This window comes from Prinia subflava, chromosome 6 (genome assembly GCF_021018805.1).
Source record: "Prinia subflava isolate CZ2003 ecotype Zambia chromosome 6, Cam_Psub_1.2, whole genome shotgun sequence".
Taxonomy (NCBI): domain Eukaryota; kingdom Metazoa; phylum Chordata; class Aves; order Passeriformes; family Cisticolidae; genus Prinia; species Prinia subflava.
In genome coordinates this window covers 2,937,979-2,965,561 of record NC_086252.1, presented here as the reverse complement: position 1 = coordinate 2,965,561, position 27,583 = coordinate 2,937,979, and the positions used below count along the sequence as shown (strand labels likewise).

The 27,583-nt window shown below is 45.1% G+C and overlaps 2 protein-coding genes across 6 annotated transcripts in view; one reads left to right on the top strand and one right to left on the bottom strand.

The window, feature by feature from the left end:
- The first annotated feature begins 692 nt into the window (after nt 1–692).
- On the top strand, nt 693–20,131 carry C6H2orf88 (chromosome 6 C2orf88 homolog). Of its 4 annotated transcripts, none has more exons than XM_063399903.1 (4): nt 693–981; nt 2,300–2,408; nt 12,277–12,349; nt 16,380–16,528. In XM_063399903.1, exons 1-4 carry the CDS (start codon nt 977–979, stop codon nt 16,502–16,504), a joined length of 312 nt encoding a protein of 103 aa, XP_063255973.1. In that variant the 5' UTR covers nt 693–976; the 3' UTR covers nt 16,505–16,528. The 4 variants fall into 4 exon arrangements, with proteins under 4 accessions (XP_063255973.1, XP_063255972.1, XP_063255974.1 ...); XM_063399902.1 differs by lacking the exons at nt 693–981; nt 2,300–2,408 and adding exons at nt 6,682–6,784; nt 7,168–7,316; XM_063399904.1 differs by lacking the exons at nt 693–981; nt 2,300–2,408 and adding an exon at nt 6,996–7,139 and having other exon boundaries at nt 16,380–20,131.
- A 1,327-nt stretch (nt 20,132–21,458) lies between these two features.
- HIBCH (3-hydroxyisobutyryl-CoA hydrolase) overlaps nt 21,459–27,583 on the bottom strand; it is a 38,291-nt gene continuing 32,166 nt past the window's right edge. For both annotated transcript variants that reach the window (XM_063399901.1, XM_063399900.1), the window contains exons 13-14: nt 27,097–27,130; nt 21,459–22,109 (exon numbers count right to left, since the gene is read on the bottom strand). In XM_063399901.1, the coding sequence (XP_063255971.1) occupies nt 21,994–22,109; nt 27,097–27,130 (150 nt within the window). In that variant the 3' untranslated portion in view covers nt 21,459–21,993. The remainder of the gene's footprint in view (nt 22,110–27,096; nt 27,131–27,583) is intronic.

The following is a 27,583-nucleotide window of genomic DNA, read 5'->3' as shown; positions in this document are numbered from 1 at the left end:
CTGGACACCACAGAAGGAGCCGTCATGCAGAAAGGTTTCTTAGCGAAAAACAACCCGAGTTATTGCTATGGCCTCGAGATCAGGCCTGGACCCCAGGCCAGTGTGAACGGGGAACAGGCTGCACTCCTGTGTCAGTGCAGAGCCCAGGTCAGGCTCCCTGCCAGTGAGTGTTCCTTAGCTGAAATGGTCAATCTCCCCCTGCTGGAAGAACTTCCCCTCTTCGGGAAAACTGTCATCTCGAGTGAGAATTAATACTCAAATTTCTTGTCTGCTTCTGAATTCCTTGGGTGTCTTTACTGTGTGCTCACTCAGAGACGCTGACCTCACTGTGCTTGGGGAGAGTTTGGAGAGTCCCAGGGAGTCAGCACCACTGTCCATTCCGGGACACAAAACTTGGAAAGCCCCAGGGCAAAAATTTAATTTTAAAGATTCCTAAAATTGCCCAAATAGTTTTCCATTATAAACTTTCTAATAATTTCTGGATTAATGACACAATTTGAAACAAAAGCATCTAACAACTATTACATTCACTTGGATAAACATTTGTGCTGTGTAGAAACATGTAATTTATTTTACCCCTCTCCTTGATTATCTTAGAAATTTCCCAGCCTAAGTCATTCTGAGATTCTGGTTTCTTCTTTTTCACTTTGATGCTAAGTATAGGTTTTCTATGGGAGGAGAGAATACCCACATATTACATCTCATTTTTTTGAGCAGAGTGCCTTTATAGTGCGACTTTGTCATAATTATCTTCTTAGCACATTTTTAAGCATCTAGAGAAATTCTAAGTAGATAATGTTGGGTTCTTTTCCTGGAAAATTTTGCAAATATGGTGACTTAAGCAGTTCTAAATATCTTTGCACAGGTGTTGCTGACTGGATGAAATGAATTTCTGCAACTCAGCTCCTATCCAGTGAAGTCCTGAAGTGTAAATACATGAGTGAAACTGAGCATGTTCTTCAAGTTCTGCTGCTAAATGAGGTATTTTATCATTAAAAAAACTAAACCTAAGTCCTTCCCCAAATGTCTCATTGTGATAATCACAAAGTGCTGGGGATATTTAATGGATACAAAGTTCAGTGCACACACACTGATTTTGTGTTTTTCCTTTGAGTTATGGCAGTATATGCACATCCAACTAACACCAGAAGTAGAACTAATAGCAAAGGGTTAAACCTATTTTAAATATTCCGAATCTCTTCATACAAGAAAGTAGAATTAGGCTTTACATCTATATTCTATCATCTAAATAATCTGTATTTTAACTTAAATGTAAAAGCTATCAAACCTTTTTTTGAGAGCAGGAAGATGGGACATTCCAAAAATAATCATGATCTAGAAATCAATGTTGTGCCCTAAGGTTTGGAGCAGTCGTGCAATCCCCACTGTCATGTACTTTTGGTAGTAAAAGATTTGAAAACTAGGGCAGCACTGAGGGACTGCTATGGCATGTGCTTGGGCATCCTGCAATCATATTTGCCCTTACTTTTAATTAATGTGGTTGCAAACATCAAGGAAATATTTTAAGAAAATAAAAGCTCTGAGAAAAGGCTTTGGCAAATCTCACTTGTGCGTAGAACAGCAAGAGCAGCTGAGAGTGGTGTATAATGAAAGAAGGATTAGGTAAAGAAAAATAAAAAAGAAAAATCCATAGCTGAGTAAGAGAACACCTTTCCCATGCACAAGGTTTTTGAAAATAGGGCCTTCATTTAGATAGCAGTTCCTTAGTCTAGACCTCCTCTGCATCATGCGTTTGATTTTGAAACTCTCCCAAAGTACTTATTAGAAGGTATTCACAGCGTATCAGGTACAACGTCAAGGCTTTTGGATTATTGGGATGTTTTAATCAATAACAAAAATCTTCAGGGCTTTCTAGCTCTTTGGACTCCATATTGATTCTTCTCAGACTGCACGTTTTCCAACCCGTACAGTTAGTGGATTACTGCACGTATAAATAGATTTTGTGAAGTCACCACATGGCTGTGGGCAGGCTGGGGGGAGCTCCTGGGGCACAGAGTGCTTGTTGTGGCTTCCCTTTAACTCTTCAGCTGAATTAGAAATATGTGCCTCAGTGAAGCCCTCTCTAATACCAGTGTCTGTTTGTACAGTTAAAAAAATTAATTGAGAAACAGAGCACATGTTTCAGCCATTGACCTCTGTCTAGGGATTGAGTTGGTGGCTGGATTTTGGTAAATCCATGGGGTTTTGTAGCCATTGTTTGAATGCCACATCCCTTGTCAATGGGTTCTTAAATGAACTTAAGCACTGCTTGGGGAAAATGATTGTATTTTCTCTGCAGGGAGAATCTGCAGGGAGAGTCTGTGGTGAGCAGGACTGATGGACTGATGGCTCCTCGGCAAAACCAGAGCATGTGCTACTGCTGCCACCTGGGCAACCACACAGCTCAGGTCAGAAGATGTGGAAGCAAGCTGGGGTTACGGGAGACTGGGCACAATTTACAGGTGAAATGGGAGAAGGCTGAGGCAGAAAAGGGTGTAAGTAGTCCAGAAATGAGAGTAGGATATTGTTGGTCTGTGGGGCAGAGAAGAAGAATTAAAGGCTTGGAGAGGGGTTCACAGACAGGGGAGGAACTGTGAAGGGCAGCTAGGGCAGGAACTGTGAAATTGTATCAGAAGGAGGCAGAAACCAGATTTCATTTATTCTGTAACCCTTGGACAAATTCATTAAAACTTTGCCATCTGGTGCAGAGGTTGTTAAGTGACGAATTTTAACCCAAAAGAAGTAGGTTAGCAGTTTCTTACCCAGGTCCCTCTGAAGCTTCAGCACAGCTGAACCATCCAGTCTGGGTACCATTCCAGCAGCTGCAATGCTAACACCATTCCCTGACTGCTGTGGTTCAGTTGGCACCAGCTTCCCCTGCTGCAGCTGTATTGGTCACTCTGGGGTGAACACCTGCACACAGAGCAGGGCATGCCAAGAATTTAGAGGGTTTGGGCTACATTATAGGAAGAACTAGCAAACTCCAGTTTAGCAAATAATTCTATCTAAAATAGCTAATAAAATAAATACCAGGTCTTATGACAACAAAAAAAGTCCAACTTGCTTTCGAACAGTTTCTTCTGAGGGGAGAGTGCCTTCCTTACCCCTACAGGAAGAACACTTTCAGCCACTGAAATTTGGGAGAGGGTGCAAGAGGCTGCATTATCTGGCAAGTTGAGTTGCAGGAAGAGCTTTGATGCCTGTGCCCTGCCAAGCCAGTGTGTGTCCAGCAAGTGTTCCTGCACCCTGGCAGGGTAGGGGATTTTGAAACCTCATAGCCCCACTCCCTGGGCAACTGCTGCACCTCTGAGGCCTCCATGCTGGGGGCTGGGGCACCTCAGATTTGGGTATTGTGATTTCCAACATCACAGCACCCACATCTGGCCCCAGCCTTGCACACTGAAATGCTTTACAAGCTAAATATTTTATCGACTGCCTGGCCTGTGCCTGGCTGCAGTCATTTCAAATGGATGCTCTGCATTTAAAAATACTGTCTGCTTTGCCTCAGCCCAACATAATCAGCTGTCTTGCAAACTCCACAGCTAATAAAATATTAAATACCTTTTGGCACCCAGAAATAAATACGGGCTGGAGATTCTCGTCACGTGTATGTCCCTCTCCTTATCTCCCTGTCCCTGCCATGTCCCACTGTGGTGCTGCTGCTCAGGACAAGGCTTGTTGTTGGGTGGTGGCACAGGAGATGAGCAGTGCATCAGGACCAGACTATTATCCATTGGTGTGCAGTGAAGTGATCCAGTCAGGCACCAGCTGTGCTTGCAGCCTGTGGAATGTCTGCCCCATGGCTCCAAGTTGCTCAGGGGAAGCTGCATTCATTTAAAAGCTGAAGATAAAAGTAGAGCCTTGCATTAGAAACCAGGCTAGAATAATAAAGAGCACAGCAGCCATAAGCCTATACAAAGATATTTATAATTTAGTTACAAAATTCTTGTTTAAAAACAGGATATAGTTTAAAAATCACTGTTGCAGTAATACCACTGTGTTAATGCGAGGTGACCGTGCCTTTCCAATACTTCATCTTGTTTTAATTCTCAGGGCTGGTAGTTTATTTGATTTTCTCCTCCAGCCACCTACAGGTGAGCTAAAACAGTAATAAAACATCTGCACAACATCTGCCTAGGTCAGCAGGTCCCAAGTCAAAGCTCCTTGAAATCAGAGGGCACAGTGTCACCACAGGTTTTGGGTCGAGCTCCTCAGACCTGCCCCTGCAAACACTTGCAGCACTGCTGAGTGCCCAAGAGACTTAATCCTGCCTGGGGAACTCGTCACTCAAAAATCACACGTGTGAGGACCTGGAGCTGACAAGGACCTGAGGTTGCCTGCCCTGGGAACTGCTGCTGGGGGTCAAGCTTTGGTCTCCTGTTGCAGCCCAGCCCCAGAAACTCTGCCTTTGGTCTCTAAGGGAGCGTGGTTCCCATTAGAGCTGGATGAAATGACACAGCAAACGCAGGGAATACAAACCCTGCGCACAGCACTTGGCAGCACAGTGCTTTCTCCAGGCCCCAAAGGCAGTAATTAGTAAAATATGTGGGGTTTTTAATTCACAGGTGGACTGTTTGCAAGTAATGAGTGTAATATTGTGTGCTGTTGTTGGGTGGGCACAACAGCTGTAGCAGCAGCCCTTTCATACAGGGAGCTGCTGGATTTTGTTGGAGGATGTGTACAGGGGTGGCTGCCTGCTCCCTGTCTCCCAGCTCTCCAGCCTAGGGAGGCTTTCCCAGCCACTGGAAAAGCGGGAAAGAGGGATGTTGCTCTTATTTTTCTGTACCTGCCCACCCCCTGGCTCTCCTGGCCCTGCACAGCCCCTCCAGCAGTGCAGTGGATGATCTGTCACCAGCAGCTGCAGTTACACTGGTGTTTCTCTTGATGAATGTTACCAGTGTAGTGTTTTCTTTGGCTTTGAAAACACTGCAAGAAAATCTTTGGCATGCCAATGACTGACTGGAAATGTGTTAGAAAACTACTTGACAACTGGAGACCTGCTAGTCAATAATCCTTGAGGTGCTGCAGCGTGTCCAGGAACAGACAACAGAGCTGGGTGAGGGGGCCAGAGAGTCAGTCGTACCAGGAGGGGCTGAGTGAGCTGGGGGTGTTCAGTCTGGAGAAAAGGAGCCCCAGGGGAGACCTTACTGCTCCCTAGAGCTACCTGAAAAGAGCCTGTAGCGAGATGGGCTGGCCTCTTCTCCCAATTAACAGCAACAGATCCAGAGAAAATGGCCTCAGGTTGTGTCAGGAGAGATTTAGGTAGGATATTGGAAAAAATTCCTTCATTGAAGAGGTGGCCAAGCATTGTAACACTCTGCCCAGGGCAGTGGTGGAGTCACCATCCCTGGTATTTAAAAGCTGTGTAGTTGTGCTACTAAGGAACGTGTTTTAGTGCTGGACTTGACAGTGCCAGCTTATCAGTTAGACTTGATGATCTTGGAGGTCCTTTCCCATCTAAATTATTCTCTGATTCTATAAGACCTGCCTAAATAGATAGGAGATTTAGCTAGAGCTCAGCACAGGGACTGAAAGCGAGTGCTGACTCCAGTGAGGGGCACGAGCACAGCGCCCAGCCCTGCAGCACCCCTGGCTTTGAGCCTGTTGCTGTAGGACAAGCCAGGGCCAGCATGAGCCCTGTGTCCCCAGACCTGTCACCATCAGGCCCAGGAGACTCCTGTGAGTCCTGGGATGCTGTTTGCCAGCCCCAGCCAGGCATGAGCTCTGTGACAGCCTCCCAAGAGGTGATGCCCAAGCATGCCTGTGTGTATTGTACAGTAGTTTGGGTGTCAAGAACTCCCCAAAAACAGGAATACTTTACCCAGGGTGTCAGTTTGCAGTCACTCTTACAAAATAGTTTTCAGTTTAGCATAGCTTTTATTTTTGAAAAATTGAAAATGTTATTTTAGTTTGCTCAGCTCCTTCATTCTGGGAGTTTTCTTCTGGAATGGAGGTGGAAAGCTTTGGTATAATTAATACTTCTCTGTGGATGTTCATGATTTGATGCTGCCTGACAGGATAAAATCAGAGAAGCACTACCCAGGTCTCTCCCCCAGTCTTTTCCACTGTTTTCTTTGCTTTAATGCTCACCAGTCCTTGCGTGCTCCATGTGTTCAGTGCTGTCCCAGGGCTGAGTGGAACACACAATGGCGATGGCCCTGAGCTTTTATATGGCAACTCCATTCTTTGAACATGCTTTTCCAGTTTCACAGAATCACAGAATTGTCAGGGTTGTTGGAAGTGGCCTCTGGAGATCATCCAGCCCACCCCTCCTGCCAAGGCAGGGTCACCTGGAGCAGGTAGCACAGGAACGTGCCCAGATGGGTTTGGAATGTCTGACCTCACTGGGCAACTGTTCCAGTGCTCTGTCACCCTCAGTGTAAAGTTGAGGTGGAACCCTCACCATGTTGAGGTGGCACTTGTTGTGTTTTAGTTTGTGGCCACTGCTCCTCATGTGTTGCTGGGCACCACTGGCGAGAGTCTGGCACCATCCTCTTGGCACCCGCCTCTGAAACATTTCTACGCATTAATGAGATGCCCTCTCAGTCTTCTCTACTCCAGACTAAATAGGCCCAGCTCCCGCAATCTCTCTTTGCAAGAGAGTGCTCCAGATCCCTCATCATCTTTGTGGCTCTGCTGGACCCTCTCCAGTAGCTCCTCGTGCTTTTTGTACCGAGGAGCTCAGACCCGGACACAGCACTCCAGATGTGCCTCGCTAGCGCCGAGTACAGGGGAGGAGGATTTAAAGGAGGAGAAACCAATGAGAGGCGGCTTTCCTGCCTGGGTGATTTTTTTCCCCTTTTTTCCTTATTTTAAGCGGCAGGGCCGGTGCCGGCGCCGAGGCCCCGCTGTCCCTGGGCGGGGCAGGAGCGCCGGGGCCGCTCGGGGGATGCGGGGCGGGCGCAGGTGCCGTGCGGGGGGACAGGTCGGGGCCGCGGCGCCGCTGCCGGGCTCGGCGGCGCTCCCGCCCCCCGGCCCCGCCCGGCCCCGCCGCCGCCGCCCCAGGAGGGCGGGGAGCGCCCGGCGGAGCGGCGGGAGCGGCGTGAGCGGCGGCGGGCGCGGGGCCCTCCCGGCGCTACCTGTGCGAGCGCCGCGGGGCCGGGCGGGGGCCGGAGGCGCTCCCAGCATGGACTTTGACGGTGGGTTTGCGTCTTCTTTGCCGTTCAGGAGCCCGGAGGAGGCGGCGGCGTCGGTGGGACGAGGGCCGGATCCCGCGGGCACCGCCGGAGGAAGGGGCAGCCCGGCGGCCGGGCACCGTGCGCGGCGGGGCCACGCTTCCAGCACGCCGCTCGCACGGACACCGCCCCGCCGCGCCGGTACGTGCCCGGCTCCATCGCCCGAGCCGCGCCGGGGCCGCGAGGGAGGGGATGCGCGGCGGGGCCAGCCTGGCCGCGGGCAGCGCCGGCCTCCGGCTCGCGTCGTGCGGAGAGCCGAGCCCTGAGGTGGGGTTTGTCAGGACAGCGGCCGCGCCGCTCACTCCTCCCATCATCTCCCGGCCAGGTTGCCGGCCTCGGACTCCTCCAAACTGAGCAAAGTGGAGGTGCCGCTCCCGCTGGGCACCCTGAGGAAAGGTGCTGCGGACAGCAGTGAGAGAGATGCGGAGTGGGAAGGTAAACGGCGTGGCTGGTTCTCTTCGAGCGGTGTTCCTGCTGTGGGGAAGCCGTGAGACAACTGTGTTTGCCGCCGAGGTGATGCGAGGGTTTGTCAGCCCCTGCTTTGCCATGAGTACCTTTCCAGGCTTCCACACTGACCCTTATACAGGGCAGCTCACGTTCATCCAGCATGTTATAAAATACACAGTTAATAATGCAGGACCTGTCATGGCAAAAATTGTTAAACATATAGAAATATTTTGTGCTTTCTCATAGTTCAGTAAGTAGCAGTCCAAATTAGGTTTCTAAATATAGTAATTTTAAAAAATAAGGAAAAATGCAGGGATTTCTCCTGTAGCCTTAACAAAGTGGCATTTTTAACCTTCAAGTACAATACAAATTCGTTTTCTTCTGAACATCACGTTCTGCTGAGAACATTCTTGCTTTAAAATCACCTTGGTTCGTACAAGTTGCCCAAGGGGTTGGGCAGAGCCTGAGGACGCTCGTGTCCGTGGGGCCAGGGTGGTTCCATGGGCAGGGGCCCGGGGACAGAGCTGGCAGCGGTGCCAGGCTGTGGGCACGGCTGCCCCGCCTGGCTGCCGGCCTCCCGCTCCCCGGGCGCGAAGGCAGCAACTGCTGGAAGTAGGAGCTGGCACCTTCCGAGTGCTGGAATTCCAGGAAACAAATCCCGGGGGAGAGGCGTGAGACAGAGTGGTTTTTAAGGCTGACATAGTTCTTTGTTGCAATTCGGGGCAGCTTTTGTACAGCTGGAGCATCTTGTTGTTAAACCCCTCACTTTGTCCTCTTACTCCTCAGGTTGTGCAAATTGGTAGTAACATAGTTGTGATTTTAAAGTGTAGGGCTGTATTTTCCTGTGCCTTCCTATGTGAGATGTGGAAAAATGGCTTTTCTGGTGCATTCCTAATTCCCATTTCCCTTTTTGTAATTGGCTTCTGGAGATTAAAGAGCAGAATGGGGTTGTGTGCGGCTTTTATTGTGCTCTTCTGTGGTTGATCTTGGGCAGATCTTGACCGTCTCCTTCCTTCTGACTTTCATTTGTGTTAATCCAGTGGAGCCTCTGGCTTCCTGAGGGCGTCACAAAGCCAGGCAGTGTCCCTCATTCATACCTTATGCTCTGCAGCTCCATATGTTCATAGTCGAATCTTGTGACAGCCACTACAATAAAACCCGACCCTGTCAGCCTGAGACGCCGAGCCGCTGGTTTAGCTGCTGCTGCTCCTCGGTTCCTGCTGGCAGGATCCCCAGGCTGGGCAGCAGCCAGCAATAGCTGCAGGAGGGGTTTTTCTTACTCATAAATATCTGTGCATACCTTTTCATTGTCTGCAGCTCTGTCTCTGCCTGGCACCCGTGGAGGACAGTAATGCACCTTTATGAACCAGGCTAGATCCTGAGCCTTAGTCTGAGAGTGAGTAGCTTAACGTTTCAATGTGTTCCTGAAGAGGACTGGTAGTAGGAAGGCTGTGACTCCACAATTGAGTTGTTGGGATGGAAGTTTTGTGGTATATGTAGGAAAGTTCCTGTTTCCACTGTAGTTTGTTCCAGAGCATTGTAATAAACCAAGAGACTGCTTTGTCTGTGGCCAGTGCTGTGCCTTAGAGCAGTCTAACCTCAGTGTGGAACTTGGCCAGTGTCTCTGACACCTTTGTGTTTTCCCCTGCTGTGGGGATGGTGTCCAGACCATGGATTTGCAGCTGGTGTAGATGAGAGGGGCTGATAATTACAAGAGCCGTGGGCTTTGCTGAAAGAAGTGTTGTACCTGCATCGTTTGGTGTTATGCAGGGCAAGGAAACAGCTGTACATATACCTCAAAAACTTTATACTCATTTCTGGTATTTTGTTTCTGTTCACTCACCAGTTTTGAGCACTATTTTGTATTTGGGGTCTTGGAGAATTTTAGATCTCCTCTGTCACTATTAGCTTTCTCTTCCAGAGGCATTCCTCTATAGTTTCTGTAGTTGGGTTCCTTAAGTCTTGGCTAAACTTCCTGCAGGTGGAATTTCTGAGGAGCACCGCGTCTTCTTCATGCCCTTTCGTCTACAGCCTCACTCCAAGGCCTCAATTGCTAAGGAAATCCTTTGGTTCACTGTTACCCACCTAGAAAACAGGCTTCCATCAATAGTAGACATCCTTCTCCTGTTCCTGTGGGGCTAGTTAAGTTAATGTTCCCTCTTGCCCATGTTCTGGCAGAGTCTGTACTGGTGCATGCATGTATTCTGAGACATTGGGGGAAAAACCATCAATATATTGTGAGCGTTTCTGTCCCAATTTGGACTAACAGCAGTCTATACAGCTGTTTGGACAAGTAACTGAGGTGAAATATGAGCAGAACCTGGAAGAAGTTTTTAGCATCCTGCTCTCCAGTGGCCTTCAGGCTGCCCCCTGAGCTGTGTGCACAGTTCTGGTGAATAAACTGCTGCACTGGAGGGAGGATTTCAGGACAGGCCAACCGGGTACAGTTTTACTTTCATGAAATTAGGCAGCTACCAAGCACACAGTGTTCTTTGCTTTTAACAAGACTTCTTTTCCCTGGGTGAAGAATAACATTGTGGCTGCCGAGGGCTGTTCCTGCTGGCATTGCTGTTCTCTGAACTACTCGTATTTTCACCCAAAGGTTTCTTTTGGTGCTTCATCTTTATTTGCTGCTTCCCAAAGCTTAGGTAAGATTGCCATAACAGTGCAGAAAGCACTTGTTTTTGTTCCTGGCTTCTGTGATTGTGTGTCTTGGGGAGGGGGCAGACTGTTTCTTGATTTTGTGTGGTTTTTTGCCTTTTTTATCTTTTTTTAAGTCAGTATTGGTTTTAGTTTTCTAGAGTTTGTCAGCATAAAAGCTCACATCAACATGGCTGTACTATTTAACAGCAAAAACACCCCACTTGCACTGTGCATGTAAATCATAAAGTGAAGGAAGAATAAACGTTTTCTTCCCTCTCGTTTTTCCCTCTAGTTTGAAGATTTTCATGTTCCTTAACTGCATTGCTAAAGTGCTTGAGAGATGAAATTTGACATGGAAATTTCCTCCATTAAGTAACTCAGTGTTCTGAGAAAGGAGGCTGTAGGCAGGTGGGGCTCAGTCTCTAATCTCAGGTAACAAGCAATAGATCCAGAAGAAATGACCTCAGGTTGTGCCAGGAGAGGTTTAGGTTGGATATTAGCAAAGATTCTTCACTGAAAAGGTGGTCAGGATTGGAACAGGCAGCCCAGGAAGTGGTGGAGTCACCATCCCTGGAGGTATTTAAAAGATGTGGAGATGTGGCCCTTAGGGACAGGTTTTAGTTGTGGACATGGCAGTGCTGGGATAACGGTAGGACTTGATCTGAAAGCCCTTTTCCAACCAAACCAATTTTATGATTCTGTGATCAGCTGTGCTCTTATTGAAAAGCCTTTTAAAGCAAATGTGCCATTTCCCCATTCAGTTACAAACTGGCTTAGAAGCCCGAAAAAGCTTTATCAATTCTGGCCATGGAGGGGAAAAACCCAAGCCTTTGAAATCCCAGCACATACCTTGAGACAGATAAGGAGGACACTTTCACTTCCACACTAATCTTGCACAGCAGTTGTTTGCAGTTGCTGCATCCAGCCTTGTCCAATCTGTAGCCCTTATCTCTTGTTGGCACTGAGCGACAGGAGAGGGAGGGCGGGGATGGCTCTGAGAGGAATGAGATTTCCATTTTTGCTTTTCAAGTCCTGAGTTGTTTTGGGATATTTGGGTATCAGTGATTGCCTGAGGCAGCAGAATCTTTGATATTGCACTTGTCTTAAAGTAACTGTAGCTGTTTAAAACTTCATTTTCCTATGATTAGGATGAGTTGTTATAATAAATGTTACGCACTGCATCTCCTCTGTGGGATTTGCAGGAAGCTGGATGTTAAGGAGAGGCAGAACTGAAAGCCTGGTGGGTTGGACTGCTCTGGGGCTGCTTTGCACAGGGAGCTCTGAGCCTGCAGCCATGGAGGGGATGCTGTGCCCTGAGTGAATATTCATCCCTCTGCCGCTGCTCTGCTCGGAGCTGCAGAATACCCAAGGGCAGTGCCACGTGTGCTCCTGAATTACAGCCCACCTTGCCAGGGAGAGGAGACAGAGGATGTTGGGTGCAGTTCAGAGGTGTGGGTGCCCAAGTGCTGTTTGGTTACCTCTGCTGGTAGGTCACCTATCCAAACTTCAACTTTGAATCCCTTTGTTCCAGAGTTTGTTGTTTCTGTGATAATGGCAGTACTGGGATTGTCTGACTGGTCTCCTTGGGTGATCGAGGTCTGGGTCTCAGTAGAAGCTTTGAGAGGGAGAAGGGAAAACAGGAGAGAACTTTTGAGGTTAGGCACCAGATGGGGCACATTACCCTTCCCTATCCTTGCTGAAATCCTCCGTACCTGGACTTGCTGTGGGAGGAGGCTGACATCGTGCAGGCAGTCAGGAGCCACTTGCCCAAGCAGTGGCCTCACTCTGAGCCCGCATTAGGTGCTGGGTATGAATTGTTGCAGCCTGTCATTCAATCTAATCTATTAAGTGCTGTATCATCCTTTTACCTTTGTCAAAGTCAAGTTCTGTGTGGGAGAAAAGGCAGGCAGGCTTGTTCAAGGCCCGCACTACAGATTTATCACCTTGGTAATACTGTGCACCTCTGACATCCTGGAGAGTGCTAAGCTCTGTTCCCGGGTTCCCTTTGCAGAGTCCCAGACGTGAAGCTCTCTGTGCTGTCCCGGGGACGAGGGGACAACCTGTTAGAAGCAGACGTGGTTCTGGTAAGTGACACTCTGAGTTTCCCCTGCAGATACCCAGGGGAAAACTGAAAGCCTCCCTGCTGGAGGAGGAGTCACATTTGAACCAAAAAGTTTGGCTCTGTCACAGCAGGAATTACTTGCTGCCTTCAGCTGGGCAAAGCTGCACATTTTGAAGCTACTTTGAAAACTGTGACTTATTTTTAATCTGGTGACTGCTGTAATCTAAAGTGTTGCAGAAAACAGTTTCTTACAGCATAATATTGAACTTCAAGATTTTTTCCTGAAGTTCTCGTGGATGGAAAACATTTAAATGGTAGCAGGAACTTACCTGCTTATGATGGCTGCAGATGTTGCATAACAGCAAAATGCTTGCTCTTCTGCCTGTTTTCATCATATGATGGTGTATTGCAGAGGCCAGTGAAACCCTTATTTTTTGTATCTCACATTTACCTTTTTGCAATTTTTTATTGGTTATTTTAATGCTTAAAAAAATCCTATTTGTTTTCGGAAATGGCAGTTATGTGACTCCTTCTTTTTTCCTCTATTTTATATTGTCTAATAGTGAATTGCAGGCATCCTTTCACCATTGTTTTGTTTCCTTCAGTAGTTAGAAATGAGCTTACCTTGGCAGGAAACACTTTGCCAGTCTAGCAGAGACTACTTAGCCCTCATGTGCTTGGTGAGTTCAGCTACCACCCCCTCAATATTTTCTCTCTCCTACTATTACCACAGTAAATAAAACAATAGGTGAAAAAGCATCTGAACTTATCCTTAGGAACTTCCATTTCCAATATGGAATCAATTGTTTTCAAGACTTTAATTAAATTCATACACAGTGTTTGTTGTGCTGAAGTTAAATGAAGCATTTAAAAACATTTTGACTGCACATCCAGTAAAATTGAGCACAACTAGGAGCTTGTATTTTTCATATTAATAAATCATCATTTCACCTACTGTAAAATCTGTCTCTACAAAGGTAAGTTCTGGTGTGTGATGGTGCTGCTTTAGCTCCTGGCAGAGCTGGCTGACCTCTGGCTCCAGCTAAGCCCAGCAGCTTTGTCACGTGAGGAGCTGCGCTGCAGAGCCCTTGGCCTGAGCCCCAAACCATCTATGCAGTGGTGTCTGAGGCACAACTGGCCCCAGAGCAGAGCTCGGGCACTGACAGACACAGGCTCCTATCACACCGTTTTGCCTTGTGCAGTTACAGGATGGAATGTGATGGGAGTAAAATGAGCTGCTTTAATTTGTTGGGTTATTTCCCTCTCGGGGTATGAGCACTGTGAGGAAAGGTAGAGATGTTAAAATCCCTGTCAGAACTTAACTAACTCATCTGGAGATCAGTTAGGCAGAGAGGATTAAACAGCACTTCACTCTGGTGTGTGTGCAGGCAAGGGCTGTCAGGAAAACAAGGAAGCAGCCAGAAGGTTGAGGGCAGCTTCATTTGCAATCATTTCTGTGCCAACAATTATTAACTCCAGTAGGCCGGGCAAACTGTAACAGCCACTGCAGTGGCTTGGAAAGTACTGAGCTCTGTAAGGAATGAAATGAGCAACAGGCAAGAATTTAAACTGGGGCTGATAACTGCTTTGAAGCTGAACTGATTTGGAACAGTGGAGTTGTATTGTGTGCCTTGCTGTCTGCAAGCTCTAGAGCCACCCTGTTCTCTGTGTAGGACAGTCCCAGGAACGTCTGACATGGCCCAAATGAAGAGGCAGAGGTGGTGAGTTCTGCAGAGGAAGATGCTGACCTTAGGGAATTTCTCCCTACATACTTCAGGAGAAGTTTATCCTCCCTCTACTCACTTTCTGTCTTTTCCATAGATAACTCATAACTAACTCATCTGCTGGTGTCCCCTAACAGAAATCTCCAGCTGCACAAGGGAAACATTAAAGCAATGATAAAATTCTGACTAGAGCTAGCTTCTATTTAACACACTTCTATTAAAAAGCTAAAAAAAACCCCAAAAACAAAAACCAAAAAACAAAACAAAACAAAACAAACAAAACAAAACCAAAACAAAAACCCAAAAAAACCACAAAAAACCCCACAAAAAAACAAAAAACAAACCACAAAACAAAACAAAAAATACCCCCTATAGCTCCAGACTTGGATTAAAAAAATCCAAATCTAAATAGTCTATTTTAAGGAAAGTGAGAGAAAACTGATGAAAATACACTGAAGCTGTGTATTACCTTGGCTGGATCAAGACTGCAGCTTTCAGGCACCAGCAGTGCTGGGTGGTACCTGCTGTTAGTGATTCTCTACCATGTACTTGGATCTACGTATTTGTCCAGAAGAGCAAGTGGAAGTGATTAGTATTAATGTTTTATTAATGGTAAATATTGAAATTAGACATGCACAAGATATTACTATTAAAGCTTTGAATTATTCAGCTGTCTGAATTGCTTTCAGGCCTCTCCTTGGCCTCTGGTCTGTGGGCATGTTAAGTTTGATCAGTGCATGTGATGGGCAGATGTGGGTATGAACCTCCATAGGGATAAATGTAGGTTTTGTGCAGTGAAGGGAATCCTGCTGGTTATCCATCCAGTCTTTACTCATTTAATGATGAGTTATTGGAATAAAAAATCTGATAGCGTGGCTCTCCTCTGTGTTGGGTAAAGCTGCAAGTGGAGGTCAGCCCTTGGCAGCAGGGTTTGTGTTACTAAACACAAACCTGTGTTTACTAACACAACTAAGCTGGGCCTGTGAACCAAAGTGCCTGTCCCAAAGCACTGGGCACGTGCTGCAGCAGGTCAGTGTGTACAAAGGAGACCTGCTGAATTTCATTGAGGTGGTTTGCAAACATTCCTCTACAATACTGAAATGTCCTGGCTCAGAGCTGAAGGTGTGAAAATATTTGTATGGACTTGGTGGTTTCTGGAGCCCTTTAGGACTGACTTCCTGCCAGGAGCGGCTGGGGAAGTCCCGTCCTACCTGTGAAGCACCATTGGCCTGCAAATGGGATTGATTTCCTCTGCAAGTATTTGCCTGTGCTCAGGTTACTGGATTGGAGCCGCTATTTCCTCCAGTGTATAAAGGAAATAAGTAAGGCTTAACATCTTTGCCATGATTGTGTTTTCAAAGGCTATTTACAAGAAATCTTTAACTTTGGCTGACCTTAGTACAGCGTCATTGGGTGAAGCTGTAGGAACAGTTGGTTTCTGTGCTGCGCAGTCTTTATTTTGGCTGGCAGTCTGTTAACTCTGATAAGTGGGTAAGCGCATGCCAGGCAGAGTCAGGCGTATCGTGAGATTCTGCTTTGCCTGGAAGAAAGAAGCCCCAGAAACAGCTTTGTAGGCCAGGAAACAAAACCCCATGTGCCGAATTTGGAGTTGACCAATTGTGGATCTTGCTGACGGGAAAAGGACTCTGCCAGGTGTTTTGTTGGTCACTTTGCCTTCTCTAGGTGTAGAGTTGTCCTGCACTACTGAGAATGGTGCTCTGGCTCTGTTGGAACTGCCTTGATCACAGCAGGCTGCTGCTGCTTTCCCTACTTCCCTCTCCTGGGAAAAAACAAAACCAGCTCTTGTTCCTTGTGAATATCTTCTGGTAGCTGCCCTGCTCCAGCCTCCTGGAGCAACAGCAGAATGACACTGGGAATTAGTGTCATCGTGCCCAGAGGGTGTGTGACAGCCGTGACACGGGACTCTGGCCGTGGTGGTTGTGTGGTGCTTCTGTGGGCAGGTTCTGGTGTTTATTTCCAGCAGCAGCAGCAGTCCCTGGAACTAAAAAGAATTTGTTTGCAGTTTCAGGAGAAGTGCAACACATTGTCATCTTGGAAGAAACAGACTTTATTTTTTTCCTAAGACTTTTACTTTCCTAGATGGCCTACATCCTGTACTGGGAATTGCATTCAAAGGCAGCGTGAATTCAGGTCAAACTTTGCCTACTTGTAGTAGATGGATGTTACCGATAAAAACATTTTACGCACGCTGGGCAGAGATTTATTTAAGCTGCTTCTACAAGCGCCTGTAGTGAATTTAGGTTTCCTTTGAGCTCACTGAGAATGGTAAACTATTTATTGACTCTATATGAAACATTGTTTTGACAGATTTCCTCAGAGAAGCACAAAAGGAGATGTTCTGTTCTTTGAAAATAACTGGAGCCACTGGCAAGAAGCAGCAGCACTGCACGGAGCAAGGGAAGCGCCTCCAGGTTATCCAAACATGCTGTTGAACTGAGCTTTGCGACTGCATTTTCTGATGTACCATGGGATGCATCAAATCCAAGGCTGCCTTCCAAGGTTGCGGCGCTGTCCAGGATGAGAGGATCGCGGGAGGTGTTGAGGGGCGCACCGGGGAGAAGTCGTCGCTGCTGGCGGTGAAGGCGGAGGAGAAGGGCCCCTCGAGCGCCATCGTGCTGGACTACGCGCACCGCCTGTCGCGGGAGATCCTGGAGCAGGCGGTCAAGCAGTGGGCGGTGACCGAGAGCAAGTACAGCGACATCCCCTTCATCGAGAGCGACGTGCCCTGAGCCCCCGAGCCCGGCCCGCCCCGGGCGCTCTGTGCGTGCTGCCGGCGCAGACAAAGCAGCCCCAGCCGGCCGCCGAGCATCACTGCGGGAGGGTCTGCGGGGAGAGCCTGGGGAGATCGCCCTCCAGCGTAGATCATCAGCAAACTAACTGGGCCCAGCTGGACCTGTTCATCGAGTGTCACTCGCTGTCAGCCATACTTGAGTGTACTCTGTCTTTGTGTGTGTTGGATGTGACCAGAAATTAGCGTTAAAAAGAGGATGAGAAGACTGTGGCTACCCTGCACCTCTACAAGCACTGCCACAGAGGACAAAACATGGATTATTTCTATGTTCTGCATAAAAGATCGGTGGTCTGTCTGTAGGTGAGATGAACTCTGTGCTTGGTGAATTTGTCTGCATTTGGCTGAAGTGAAATCAAGATCTGCATGTAGCAAAGGTTACTGCTATCATAAATTTTACTTTTGATTCTGTGACCAATGAAATCTGTAAAACCACAAAATCATGAAGGTGATGAGAGGTGCTTTGTAAACCCCAGCAGTGTTCAGGGAACCATTTGGATGATGATGCAATTCACCTTCCGTTGAAGTGAACCAGTGAGAAACATGCCAGTGTCAATAAGCAGTGCATTATCATTAACAGATGCTTCTGTAAATGCTTGAAAGCTTGTCTCTAAAACCCTGCAGTAAGATAGGTTAATGACATCTGGTCACCGTGCTTAGACCAAAGCTGTTTGGTTTTTTGGTTTTGTTTGGGGGATTTTTTGTGTTAGAGTGCTGGCTGGGGAGGATTTGCTTTTGTTGTTTTACTGTAACCCAGAGGGATGTGCAAAAACTACTGCTGGTAACTAGTGAAAGGAACCCTCAGGGGTGTGGCAGTGCTTTAGGACAATTTGTTTCATGGGAACTGTGGCTGCGTTACACTGAAATTCCCTCTGAAGTACCACCCCTGGGCCTGGATGTCTTCCTTCAGCTTCTGTAGGCTGCTGCTTCCCCACTGGAAAAGCTGTCCGTGGCAATGCCAACAGGAGCACAGGAGCCCCAGCCCTGAGCAGTGCTCTGAATGCAGAGTTAGGGACTAACTTAGGCCCAAAACTGAAGGGCTGCATCCACTCCCTGCTCCCTGCTTGCCCAGGACTCCCAGCCTGACCCACTGCACTCACAGCTGGCGTTTCACACATCAGCACCTGGATGGATTGTTCTTATTCATCCCAAAGGTACAATGTTGCTGACGTTTTATACCAAGTGAAGGCCTTCTAACAGCTTGGCCTTTACCACCTGTTTGTTCCTTTTTCTGTGATGCCCAGTTTAAAAGACATAGTTCTTTTTCCTAGATCAAAATGCTTCTCATTTTGTTTTCATTTTACAGAGAAATGCTTTCCATACTGGCTAAAGCTGTTACTATTTTTAAAAAGTACACATAGTTCTAGTAAATGATCCAGTGCATGATTTTTCAAGCAATGGGAAGCACGCAGAAAGAGGACCATGTCAAATGCTGGTTTTAGCTTATCCTTAGACATAAGACAGTCTATGAATTGAGCTGTTTTGCAAATGTTGTGACACAAATGTAGGTATTCGAAATTCACCTATACAGGAAGTGATTTTATCAGGAATAAAGGGTGAAAAATGTTTCTCTGTGACACAGCACAAGGCTGCCATTAAGTCCCAGTGACCACACTGCATTCCCAGTGACCTGCTGTTTAGGCTGTTCTCAGGCTTTTGCTGGAAAAGGGAATGAAATCAGCTTATGCTGTCATATCATCCCCTTTGAAGTTACGTAGTCATCTTCAAAGCCATGTGCAAAGTGGGACCAAGGTTTTATGGTTCACTTAAATTCTCTGCTAACAGTGACGTTCCTTCAAGTTCTGTAGCATATAAAACATTAGATCGTACTCTGCTCTAAAATACCTCCATATGTTCGTGTCAGAAAGCAAAGCTAAAACACTGATCCAATCCGTACATATCAATTGGATATCGTTTAACCACAATATTAAAAAAGATTCCTATTCTTATTCTAGCTCTAAAGTAAAGCTTTATTACAAAAGAAGAAAGGGTCAACCTTTCTAACATGAGTGTGGGCTCGAGCATGTTAACACTGCTAACCACAGTAATTAAAATAAAGAAGCCAAAGCTGCACAGCCATGGTTGGCCAGGCAGGCGAGGAGCGGGTGGGGAGCGCCTGGAGGTGGCTCTGCCCTGCTCTGTCCAAGGCAGGCTGGCGGTGGCCGCGGGCGGTCGGGTGTTGCAGCGCCTCCTGTTGCCGTGTCTCCAGCCTTTCCTCCGGACATTCCTTAGCCTCTGACACTTCAGGAATATCGGGTGCGCCTCTGAAAGCAGCGCGCCGCTGGCTCTGCCCCTCGCGGTCCCACAGCAGGCGGGGTTAGAGCACAGCCGAGGTTCCACCCGTGTGCTCAGTCGGGATTTCCCCGGAGGGCTCGCCCGGGCCCACGGAGCGCGCCCCAGGCCTGTCCCCCGTGCAGGAGCTGCTGTGTGCGGTGCCTGCCCCCGAGCTGCCCGCGGGGCGGCCCAGCAACCAGAGGCTCGGGGTCCAAGCAGTCCCGCACCTGCGGGCACCGAGCCCGGCCCTCACTGGTGCCTGGAGATTCCAGCGGCTTCACAATGGCCCGGGTGCAACTCCAGCTGCTTTCCCATGCTTTCCATGGCACTGGCACTTCAGGAAAGGCACGCGGCAAATGCAAAGCAAACAAGCCTGTAAACAACAGGGAGACGGCTTCTCACCAGGAAAATCATCTCTTTTACAGGATGCTGCCCTTATAAATAATGCACTTACCCTTAACAGCAAATAGATCTGTTCAGTGCTACAGTCTGGTGAGAGATGGAGGGAGATCTCTCTCCAGAGCTCTGCTGTACGTTTAATAGGCACAATACCAATACATTGTAAAAATAAAGACTTCTTCACCTAAATAAATTTATGCTAAGCTGTGCTAGAGTTTCACAGAGCCACTGGCAGTGGGTTTCCAGCTACGTTACCATTGATTTTTTGACTTGATTTTGTGTAATAAAGTTTGGGACTTTATTTCCAGTTTGGGACTGGCATACTCTGCAAAACTGTTTACTTCTATTTAGGAGTTAAAAATACATTTGCTTTATATTTTCTCCAGGAAACAAGATTAATCTGAGTGGGTATGATGTGACTGACTTGATATTCTAATAATGGTTCAAAATACATTAACTGCAGCACAACTTTGTAAAGCTGACGTTTCCGGAGTAAGGCACATCAGTATTCCCAAATAAAACACACTACAATATATTTTTACAATATTTTTTGTGGAAAATATTTTCTTGTGGACCAAATAAAATTCAACTTACCATCTGCTTGTATGCCTTTTATTTGAAAAAACCAGAAGACTGCATTGATTAAACAGGATCTCATTACCTTGAGCTTGGGTTAATTCCCGTTCACATAAATTTTGGAAGCAACTGAATATGCAAGTCAAAGTTTATTAATTCAAAAGTACATTCTTCCTAAAATCTTGTGCCATTTACAATCAGAGGAGGCATGATCCCTGCTCCCTGGGAATTACTGTGGTTTTCATTTAATATAGTTGGCTGAAAACTGCTCCTTTTATACAAAAATAATGGAATTAACCAATCTTTAAAAAGTAACTTAAAAATAGCAACTGTTTATGAATGTAAAACATATAAAAATTTTAAATAATACACGGGGAGCTTTGCACTTCTTATGGGACCAGCTTTAGGTAGAAAGTCATGTGATACTTTCAGAATTACCCTAGAGGTATTAATGAACTCTCAATTACTTTTGGAACTAAACTCAAGGACAGTCCCATAACAAGTATGTCCACGGTAACATAAACTCACAGCTGAAATTTTAACTATTTTATCTTACAAGACTCTAGTGCCAAAGCAAGGTGCCATTTTTCTTGATTTAGCTCTCCATTTGCTCTGATTTTTTGACAGTCACTCTTGCTAGTTCACCTTGATGCCTGAATTTCTTGGACTTTGTTTCCAGGCAACAGCTCCTAAAAAGGAAGGAGCCTTAAGCCATTGCAGACCATTGCTGTTGGTAATAAAAACTGCCCAGCGTTGGAAAATCCATAATGGTTCTGCTGCAGCTCTGACTTTTTGACTCCCCAGTGCTGGTTACTGATATGGCATTTGAACAGAAGTTTTCTTCCTTCACTCCTCAGAGAAGCCAAAATCTGTACTTGTGACCTGCCTGTAAGTGTAGAAGTAAGTAGGAAGAAAAAACGCTGCTACGTGATCTGACGAAGCGTAAAAAAGAAGGAGTAATGTTGAAGAAAGATTAGCAGCTGTCTGTTGCATACACAATAGAAAAAATGATTTCCCTCCCACCAATACTTGTATCAAGGGGTTCTGGTTGTGTAGCTTCATGTATTATTGGCATCAGAACCCACCACCCTGAATGCACTGGAAATGTGCTGCTGGGTGTTCACAGCAAGGTTTGAGGCATTTGTTTCTTGCCCACTGTAGGATCAAGAAAAACCAGCGATTTTCTGACATTGTGAAATACTAATTATGCAGTTGAATCAGACATAATGACATTCTAGAAAATGGGCTATGCAAGCAAAGAGAAATGTGCTCTAGGCTCTGGCAACATTATCACATTTGAAACAATGTTTACATCACACAGCAAAGCTGAAAAATGACCAAACCTTGAATCAACAGAACAATTTCTTGTTCTCAGACTAATAATGTATCAGTCTGAGCTTTTATTTAAAAGGATATTTAACACCATGGATTCTGTCTTGCCTTTTCCTTTGTAGCCCTGACTGCATTAAAGGTTTAACCATATTTTATTTTCATTGTATGCAGAAGAATCTGTGGCACAATCCCAATTTACCAGGCCAGTGACAGAGCCAAGAACATGAAAGGTCTCTTGACTTTTTGCTTATTAAGTTAGCCCTTTAACTGTGCCCTCTTCCCCAAGGGCTCCTCCTAAACTAAGAGTTGATGCAAAAAAATTAAATGTTAATCACTGTGTAACGCAGTAAAAATAACAATTTGCCTGGAAGTGATTTTTCCCATTATTAAACAGAGATACAATTGTTTTCTCATTACAGGGAATGTTCCTGAATGCCAAAAAAAAAAAAATAGCCTTGAGAATCTCGGGCTAGCTAAAAAAGTCTTGTCCAAATTGATCACACTACTATTAATTTTTGTATCAGATAGACAAGATGTCAACAGGTTTGATCTTTACAGCTTGAGATCGTCGTTTCCCAGCGGTTTGAAACAGTTGTCCACAAATTCCTCGCTGACTTCTTCTAGAGCAGCTGGCTTCCATCTGGGGGACTGGTCTTTGTCAATCAGCACTGTCAGGTGGAACAGAGGAACACCAAAGTCACTCGTGAACTTCCTCTCATTAAAATGGTTTAAGATTGCATCAAGACAGATCACTACAGTGATTATGTGGGGGAGACAAATGTGTGTGCTCTGGAGAAGGCAGAGTTTTTGTAACATAGATATTTCTACTCTAATAAGAGGTCCTGAGTTGTGACCTGTCCAGAGATGTCTCTGGGAGTTGCTGGATGATACAAGAACAGTGGATCACTTCAGAAGCAGCCCGAGATGTGAAGGAACAGACCTGAAATGAGTGGTTTAGTTGGACCTGCCACCCTGGGCTGACACACACTTCTTCACGGGAGCCTGGGAACGGTACATTACCATGCTGCTTTTGGACAAGGCTTTCACACCTCTGTGCAAAATCTGACTCTTGGGAGAGTACAGGAGATGACTCAGTGGTGCTAAGTGCCTAAAGCTAATTTAAACACATCACATAAGCTAATAATGAAATAATTCATGAGGAAAGAGTAAAGCAGGGTATCTTTGTGGGAACTGAGGGTGTTTATTTGTAAATACTGACAGCTACCGAGGCCTGGGTGGATTTGACTGTGACAATCTGTACAATCTCAGTATACAGACTTTATGCTGCATCCTGGGAAATACATCCCTGAAGATAAAAACCATCACTGAATGAATCACTTGTAAAAGGCTAACAAGAAAATGCCAATTTCCAAAAAACATTCCCTGTATCACAGGAACGTTGAAGACATGTCAGCAATGGCTGCATTAGCAAACAATAAAACAAGAGGGAGTTAATTTGTGTGTAAAAATGACCAGCATGAATGAAATTCCAGAGCATCCTTCCAAGCACCTTTCAGGCTTTAAGAAACCCATAAAGGTGCTACTGAAAATGTGAAATTTTTATCATTTAAAGAAGAACAGCTGTAAGAACTGTGGCTCCCTATGAAGCACTGACTGCCAACAACCCTCACAACACACATTCCCTTCAGATGAGTGAGATCAGCAGCTGATTTGGAGATGCACCTGTGGCTCCTGACCAACACAGCCCACAGCCTGTAAGAGAGGATGGGCAGGAAGAGGAGCACATTTCAGATTTCTCTTCTGAGAATGGTCTTTATTTGTTCATCTGACAGAGAGTTTGGAGTGGGATGCTTCTAAAGGCAGGTGGACTATGACATTTACAAAGACCAGATATTTCAAAAAAGAGCAACTATTTTTGGGGTAAGTTGTGATGTTTTTCTAAACTGACTTTGTTCTTCAGTGAACTAGAAATATCCAAGATGAGGAATGCGTAAGGAGGTAGAATTTTATGCTCAATGAAAAGAATACCTACCTAAAGACTGTAGTTATCAAAAAACCAGGCACTGTGGACTGACAGCCAACTCGTAAAAAAATGTGACCTGAAAACTTCTCTTTAACTTTTCTGTCTTTAAGCAATGGTTGAGAGTGGCTAGAAAATGAACACCATTTAAATGACAACTGAACTAATTAATATTTCTGTAGCTGAAGACATACAGGCATCACAACTCTTTAGCTAATATCCCTAAAGAGCACAGCAAACCAGAGCCCTGTATCCATTTACTTGCAAATAGCAAATCAAGGACTCCTTAGAAACAAATGAATTGTAAAAAGTTACTCATTACATGGGAAACTGCAATTCCACAGAAACAGAATCCATGAGGACAATTCTTTAAAAGCAAGGTCCTGTAAAAGAGTGCTTTTACTATGCTGTTCAATTGGGTAACTTACTGAAAAACTGTGATCTACCAAGTTGTTTTTGAACATAGTGAAATCACTGATTGGATTGGGTCAAAAGATGTAATTGTCCCAAATCAATTTTATTTATTCCACTGGAGTAGTATTTATATACAGATTTTCTTCAATAGTACTTCAAGTTCACAGTCCAGTCAAAACAGTCTGTTGTCCTCAAAAGCCAACACTGACTAGAGATGGTTTAAATTAAAGAGGAAAAAGTGTCCATGTGTGTCACTACAGCTTCCCCTCTGCCACGCTGTAGAGTGAATGCTGCCAGTTTCCCACTCCAGGGTACTGCTGTCTGTTCAAGTTCATCTTTCTGTTTGAATCTGCGGCCAGTTTTATTATGGTAGATAAACTCAGTGCTCATAATGGTCTCCCCAGTGAAGTCTTGTATGAGTCAAAATATTTGTTTTCTAGTAGTATCATGAAAATACTCCCTTTCTGCACTGACTTCTTTGTATTTTGTATCTCTCCAGCTTGAGATCAATCATTATACAAGCAGAATAAAAATTCTGAAGACTTCTAAGGTATGCTAAGGGAAATCCATTATGATAAAAATAACTGAGCACAGACATCGTGTTATGGGGTTGTTCTTGTGTTTCACCTTTTTTAATCAAAATCCCAAACCCCTCTGGTTCAGTAGCAGTGATTTTACCAGACCTCAGTTAGTGCTCTGCTGCTGAGCCTCCTCCAGCACAGTCAAAACTCAGGTATTTCCAGGCCCCTGACATTCTGTTTGCTGCCATAAAATCTCTCAGCTCGTGCAGAGCCCTGGGGTGCCCAGGGTACAGCTCACATCTGCCAGCACTGCAGGGAAGGTGGCAGAAGCTGCACAGAAATATCATCTTTGCAGGATCAGCAAGATGCAGAAGACCTTTACAACTCCACTTCAAGTGCACATTCCTGCACAAAGAGTTAGGAGGGCGATTTAACAGATATTTGTCCCTGAGATTTGCTGCTGAGATTGTCTCCTACCTGGATGTGTCTGAGCACTGACTCCAAAAATGACCACTTTTCTTAGGCAGTAAGATTTGAAAAACAATTCTTGGCAACTATCCAGACCTCTGCATTTCTGAGTTTACACATTATTCTATTAATCAAGGTGAAAAATTGATACCTAATGTGTTCCAAGTCCACATTTACTATTTTACAGGAAAATGCTGATGAAATATGATCCATGGGTTTTATGCTTTAAGAGTTTTGGCTTTTCTTTAATAGTTCAAATCACAAGAATCATAAACAGGGAAGACTGCCACAGCAGATTTTCAGGTTGAAAGAAAACTGGCTTAAAAAAAAAAATCTGACCTCAGGTCAGAGCAGCTTTAAAAAGCTTTTAAACTACTCCCTAGAAAGCCTTTTAAAATGATGGTTTGAAGCAGATGAAAGGTATTATTAAATCCTAACCTGTGGCCACTGGCTGCTGAGAAACATTCTTAAACTAAAACCTGATTGTTGTAACTCAACTTCTTTTGGTGGTAGATCTCTTTGTGGTAGAAAGGGTCAAGAGCTGGCTCTTAAATACTTGTAATGTAACACTTAAAGAAAGAAAAAGCTAATATGTAACACTTTATGAATTTTATTCACAATGATTGGTCCTATGAAGTACTTAATAATCTCCCTTCCTGTTAAAAATGATGCTCAGAACATTGATGGATAATGATTTTTATGAAATTAGGTTAATCTACAAAAGTGATCTTGAGTCAGATTCTGCACTCCTCTGCAACAACAGAAACAATGCTAAGACTGAAAATCTGAGAACAAGATCTATGCAGTATGCAGAGAACAAAAGTGCTTCAGGAACAAATTACTCTTATAATTATTCTTATAATTATTATTAATCCCCTCAGTGCAGTTGGATCTTTGGTGTTTTTTTCCTTCCCCTGATACACTTAAACTTCTGCTACATCATCCTGTATAAATGAGAAGTTTCCCAACTGCTGTTCTTGCAGCCTCTTTCTGTATAAGAGTTGTGTGCTTCCTGGCCATACTGACAAGGGATTTGCTTTTGTACTGTACTGCAGTCCCAGATGGTCTCATGACCTTGTGCCTTGCAAGGAGAAATTCAGTTGGTGTTCCTCTGACTCTCAGACTTGGAGTTTGTCACTTCCTGAATAACTACATTTCAGCATCTTATTTGCTGATTTAGAATATATCCCAGGAACAGTATTTTTAACGTATCCTTGTCCCCAATACCAACATAATGAAAACCACTTCTTAACACATGTGGTAAATTCTTCAAAGAAGTGTCTGCTAATAAGTGCTAAAGACTTAATTAATTAAGATCATAAACCTTCCCCATGCTGTATGAATAAATTTTGCATCTCTCACCCCAGGCTGTCTTTAATACAGTGTTGCTAAGAGCAGACACTCCAACTAATATCCATTCCTCAAGTGGATTTTAAACTGCTTTATACAGACAGGTATAAACCAATGAGCAGGAGGTGCTAACACTCGAGTATGTAACGGTGTGAATTACAAGTCCAATCTAAGTTCTCCATCCAAATGCCTTGTACTGTAAGCTCCTTGGAAGAAGCAATGCCCGTGCTTTATTTCATCTCGTGATGAACAGTACATAAAGAATTGCTACTGCTCCTAACAGATGTGACTTTGGGTTTGACAAACTGCACAGTGAATCAGCAGCAGGATCAAGGACAGGCTTGAAGTCTGTCCCCTGGATGAACTTGCTGAGCCATTGCTCTGCTTTCACCACTACCTCTCTTGACCAATGCCTTAAAATGCTGAATCAGTTCATGTTAAGTTTACATATATATATATATATATATATATATATTTAGCAGTAAGACACTTGCAGTCAGAGATATTGTGGACATGGGGAGAATTAAGTCTTTGTTCTAACAGTTTTCTATACAACCAGCTGTTCTTGATTTTGAGTCTTAAAGCATTGTGCAGCTGGCTGAACCAGCTCTGTGGCAACACCAAACCTGGACACAAGTGATGCATGTGAGTACTGTCAGTGTTAAATGTGAAATGGTGAAACCAGGTGGATAAATAATGTTAGGGAACTGAGACTACTCAAAGGAAACAACATGGCTCTTGTGCTTTGGAACAGTAATGAATTTTGGCCACAAAGAAGTCCAATAAGCAAAACCTATGGAAAGCTGGGAAGTTTTCTCTGGGCTGTTGCTGCATGCACTCGTAGTGATTTCCAAAGAAGCACCACAATTGTGCATTTGTGTGCTGTTAAGCTTGAGGAGAATTTCTGGTGTGGATTCTTACCTGCTCGAACCCCTTCATAGAAGTCATGGCCTTTCTGAAAGAAGATTAAAAAAAAAGCTGTAACACGACAGACTCTATTTATCCCATCTTTCCCTATCCCGCTTCTGGTTGAAATGCAAGTTCTCAAGATTCAGTTAAATCCCACTTGTACTGTTCTTTTCTAGGCCTACTTTGTCTTTACTAATTAAAGAGCTCTGTATCTTCTTGCTTAAATGCATCCACATCTCTTAAAATCAGTCTGTTGATCTGTAGCTGACCAGGCATTGTGCCACAGTCCAAGTTCTCTCTGTGTAACACCTCAGATCTCTTTCTAAACAGCTTCACATGATGGGGCTAAGGTGTTTAGTATCAGAAATTCTTCTGAGAGAGGCCAGTCTTCAGGAATTATGATGTATTCTGCATACTTGGAACACTTTGCAGTTAAATAGAATCCTGTAAACATCCAATTCTTTTTTAATAAGGGTAAGTGTAACACTTAAATCCCCAA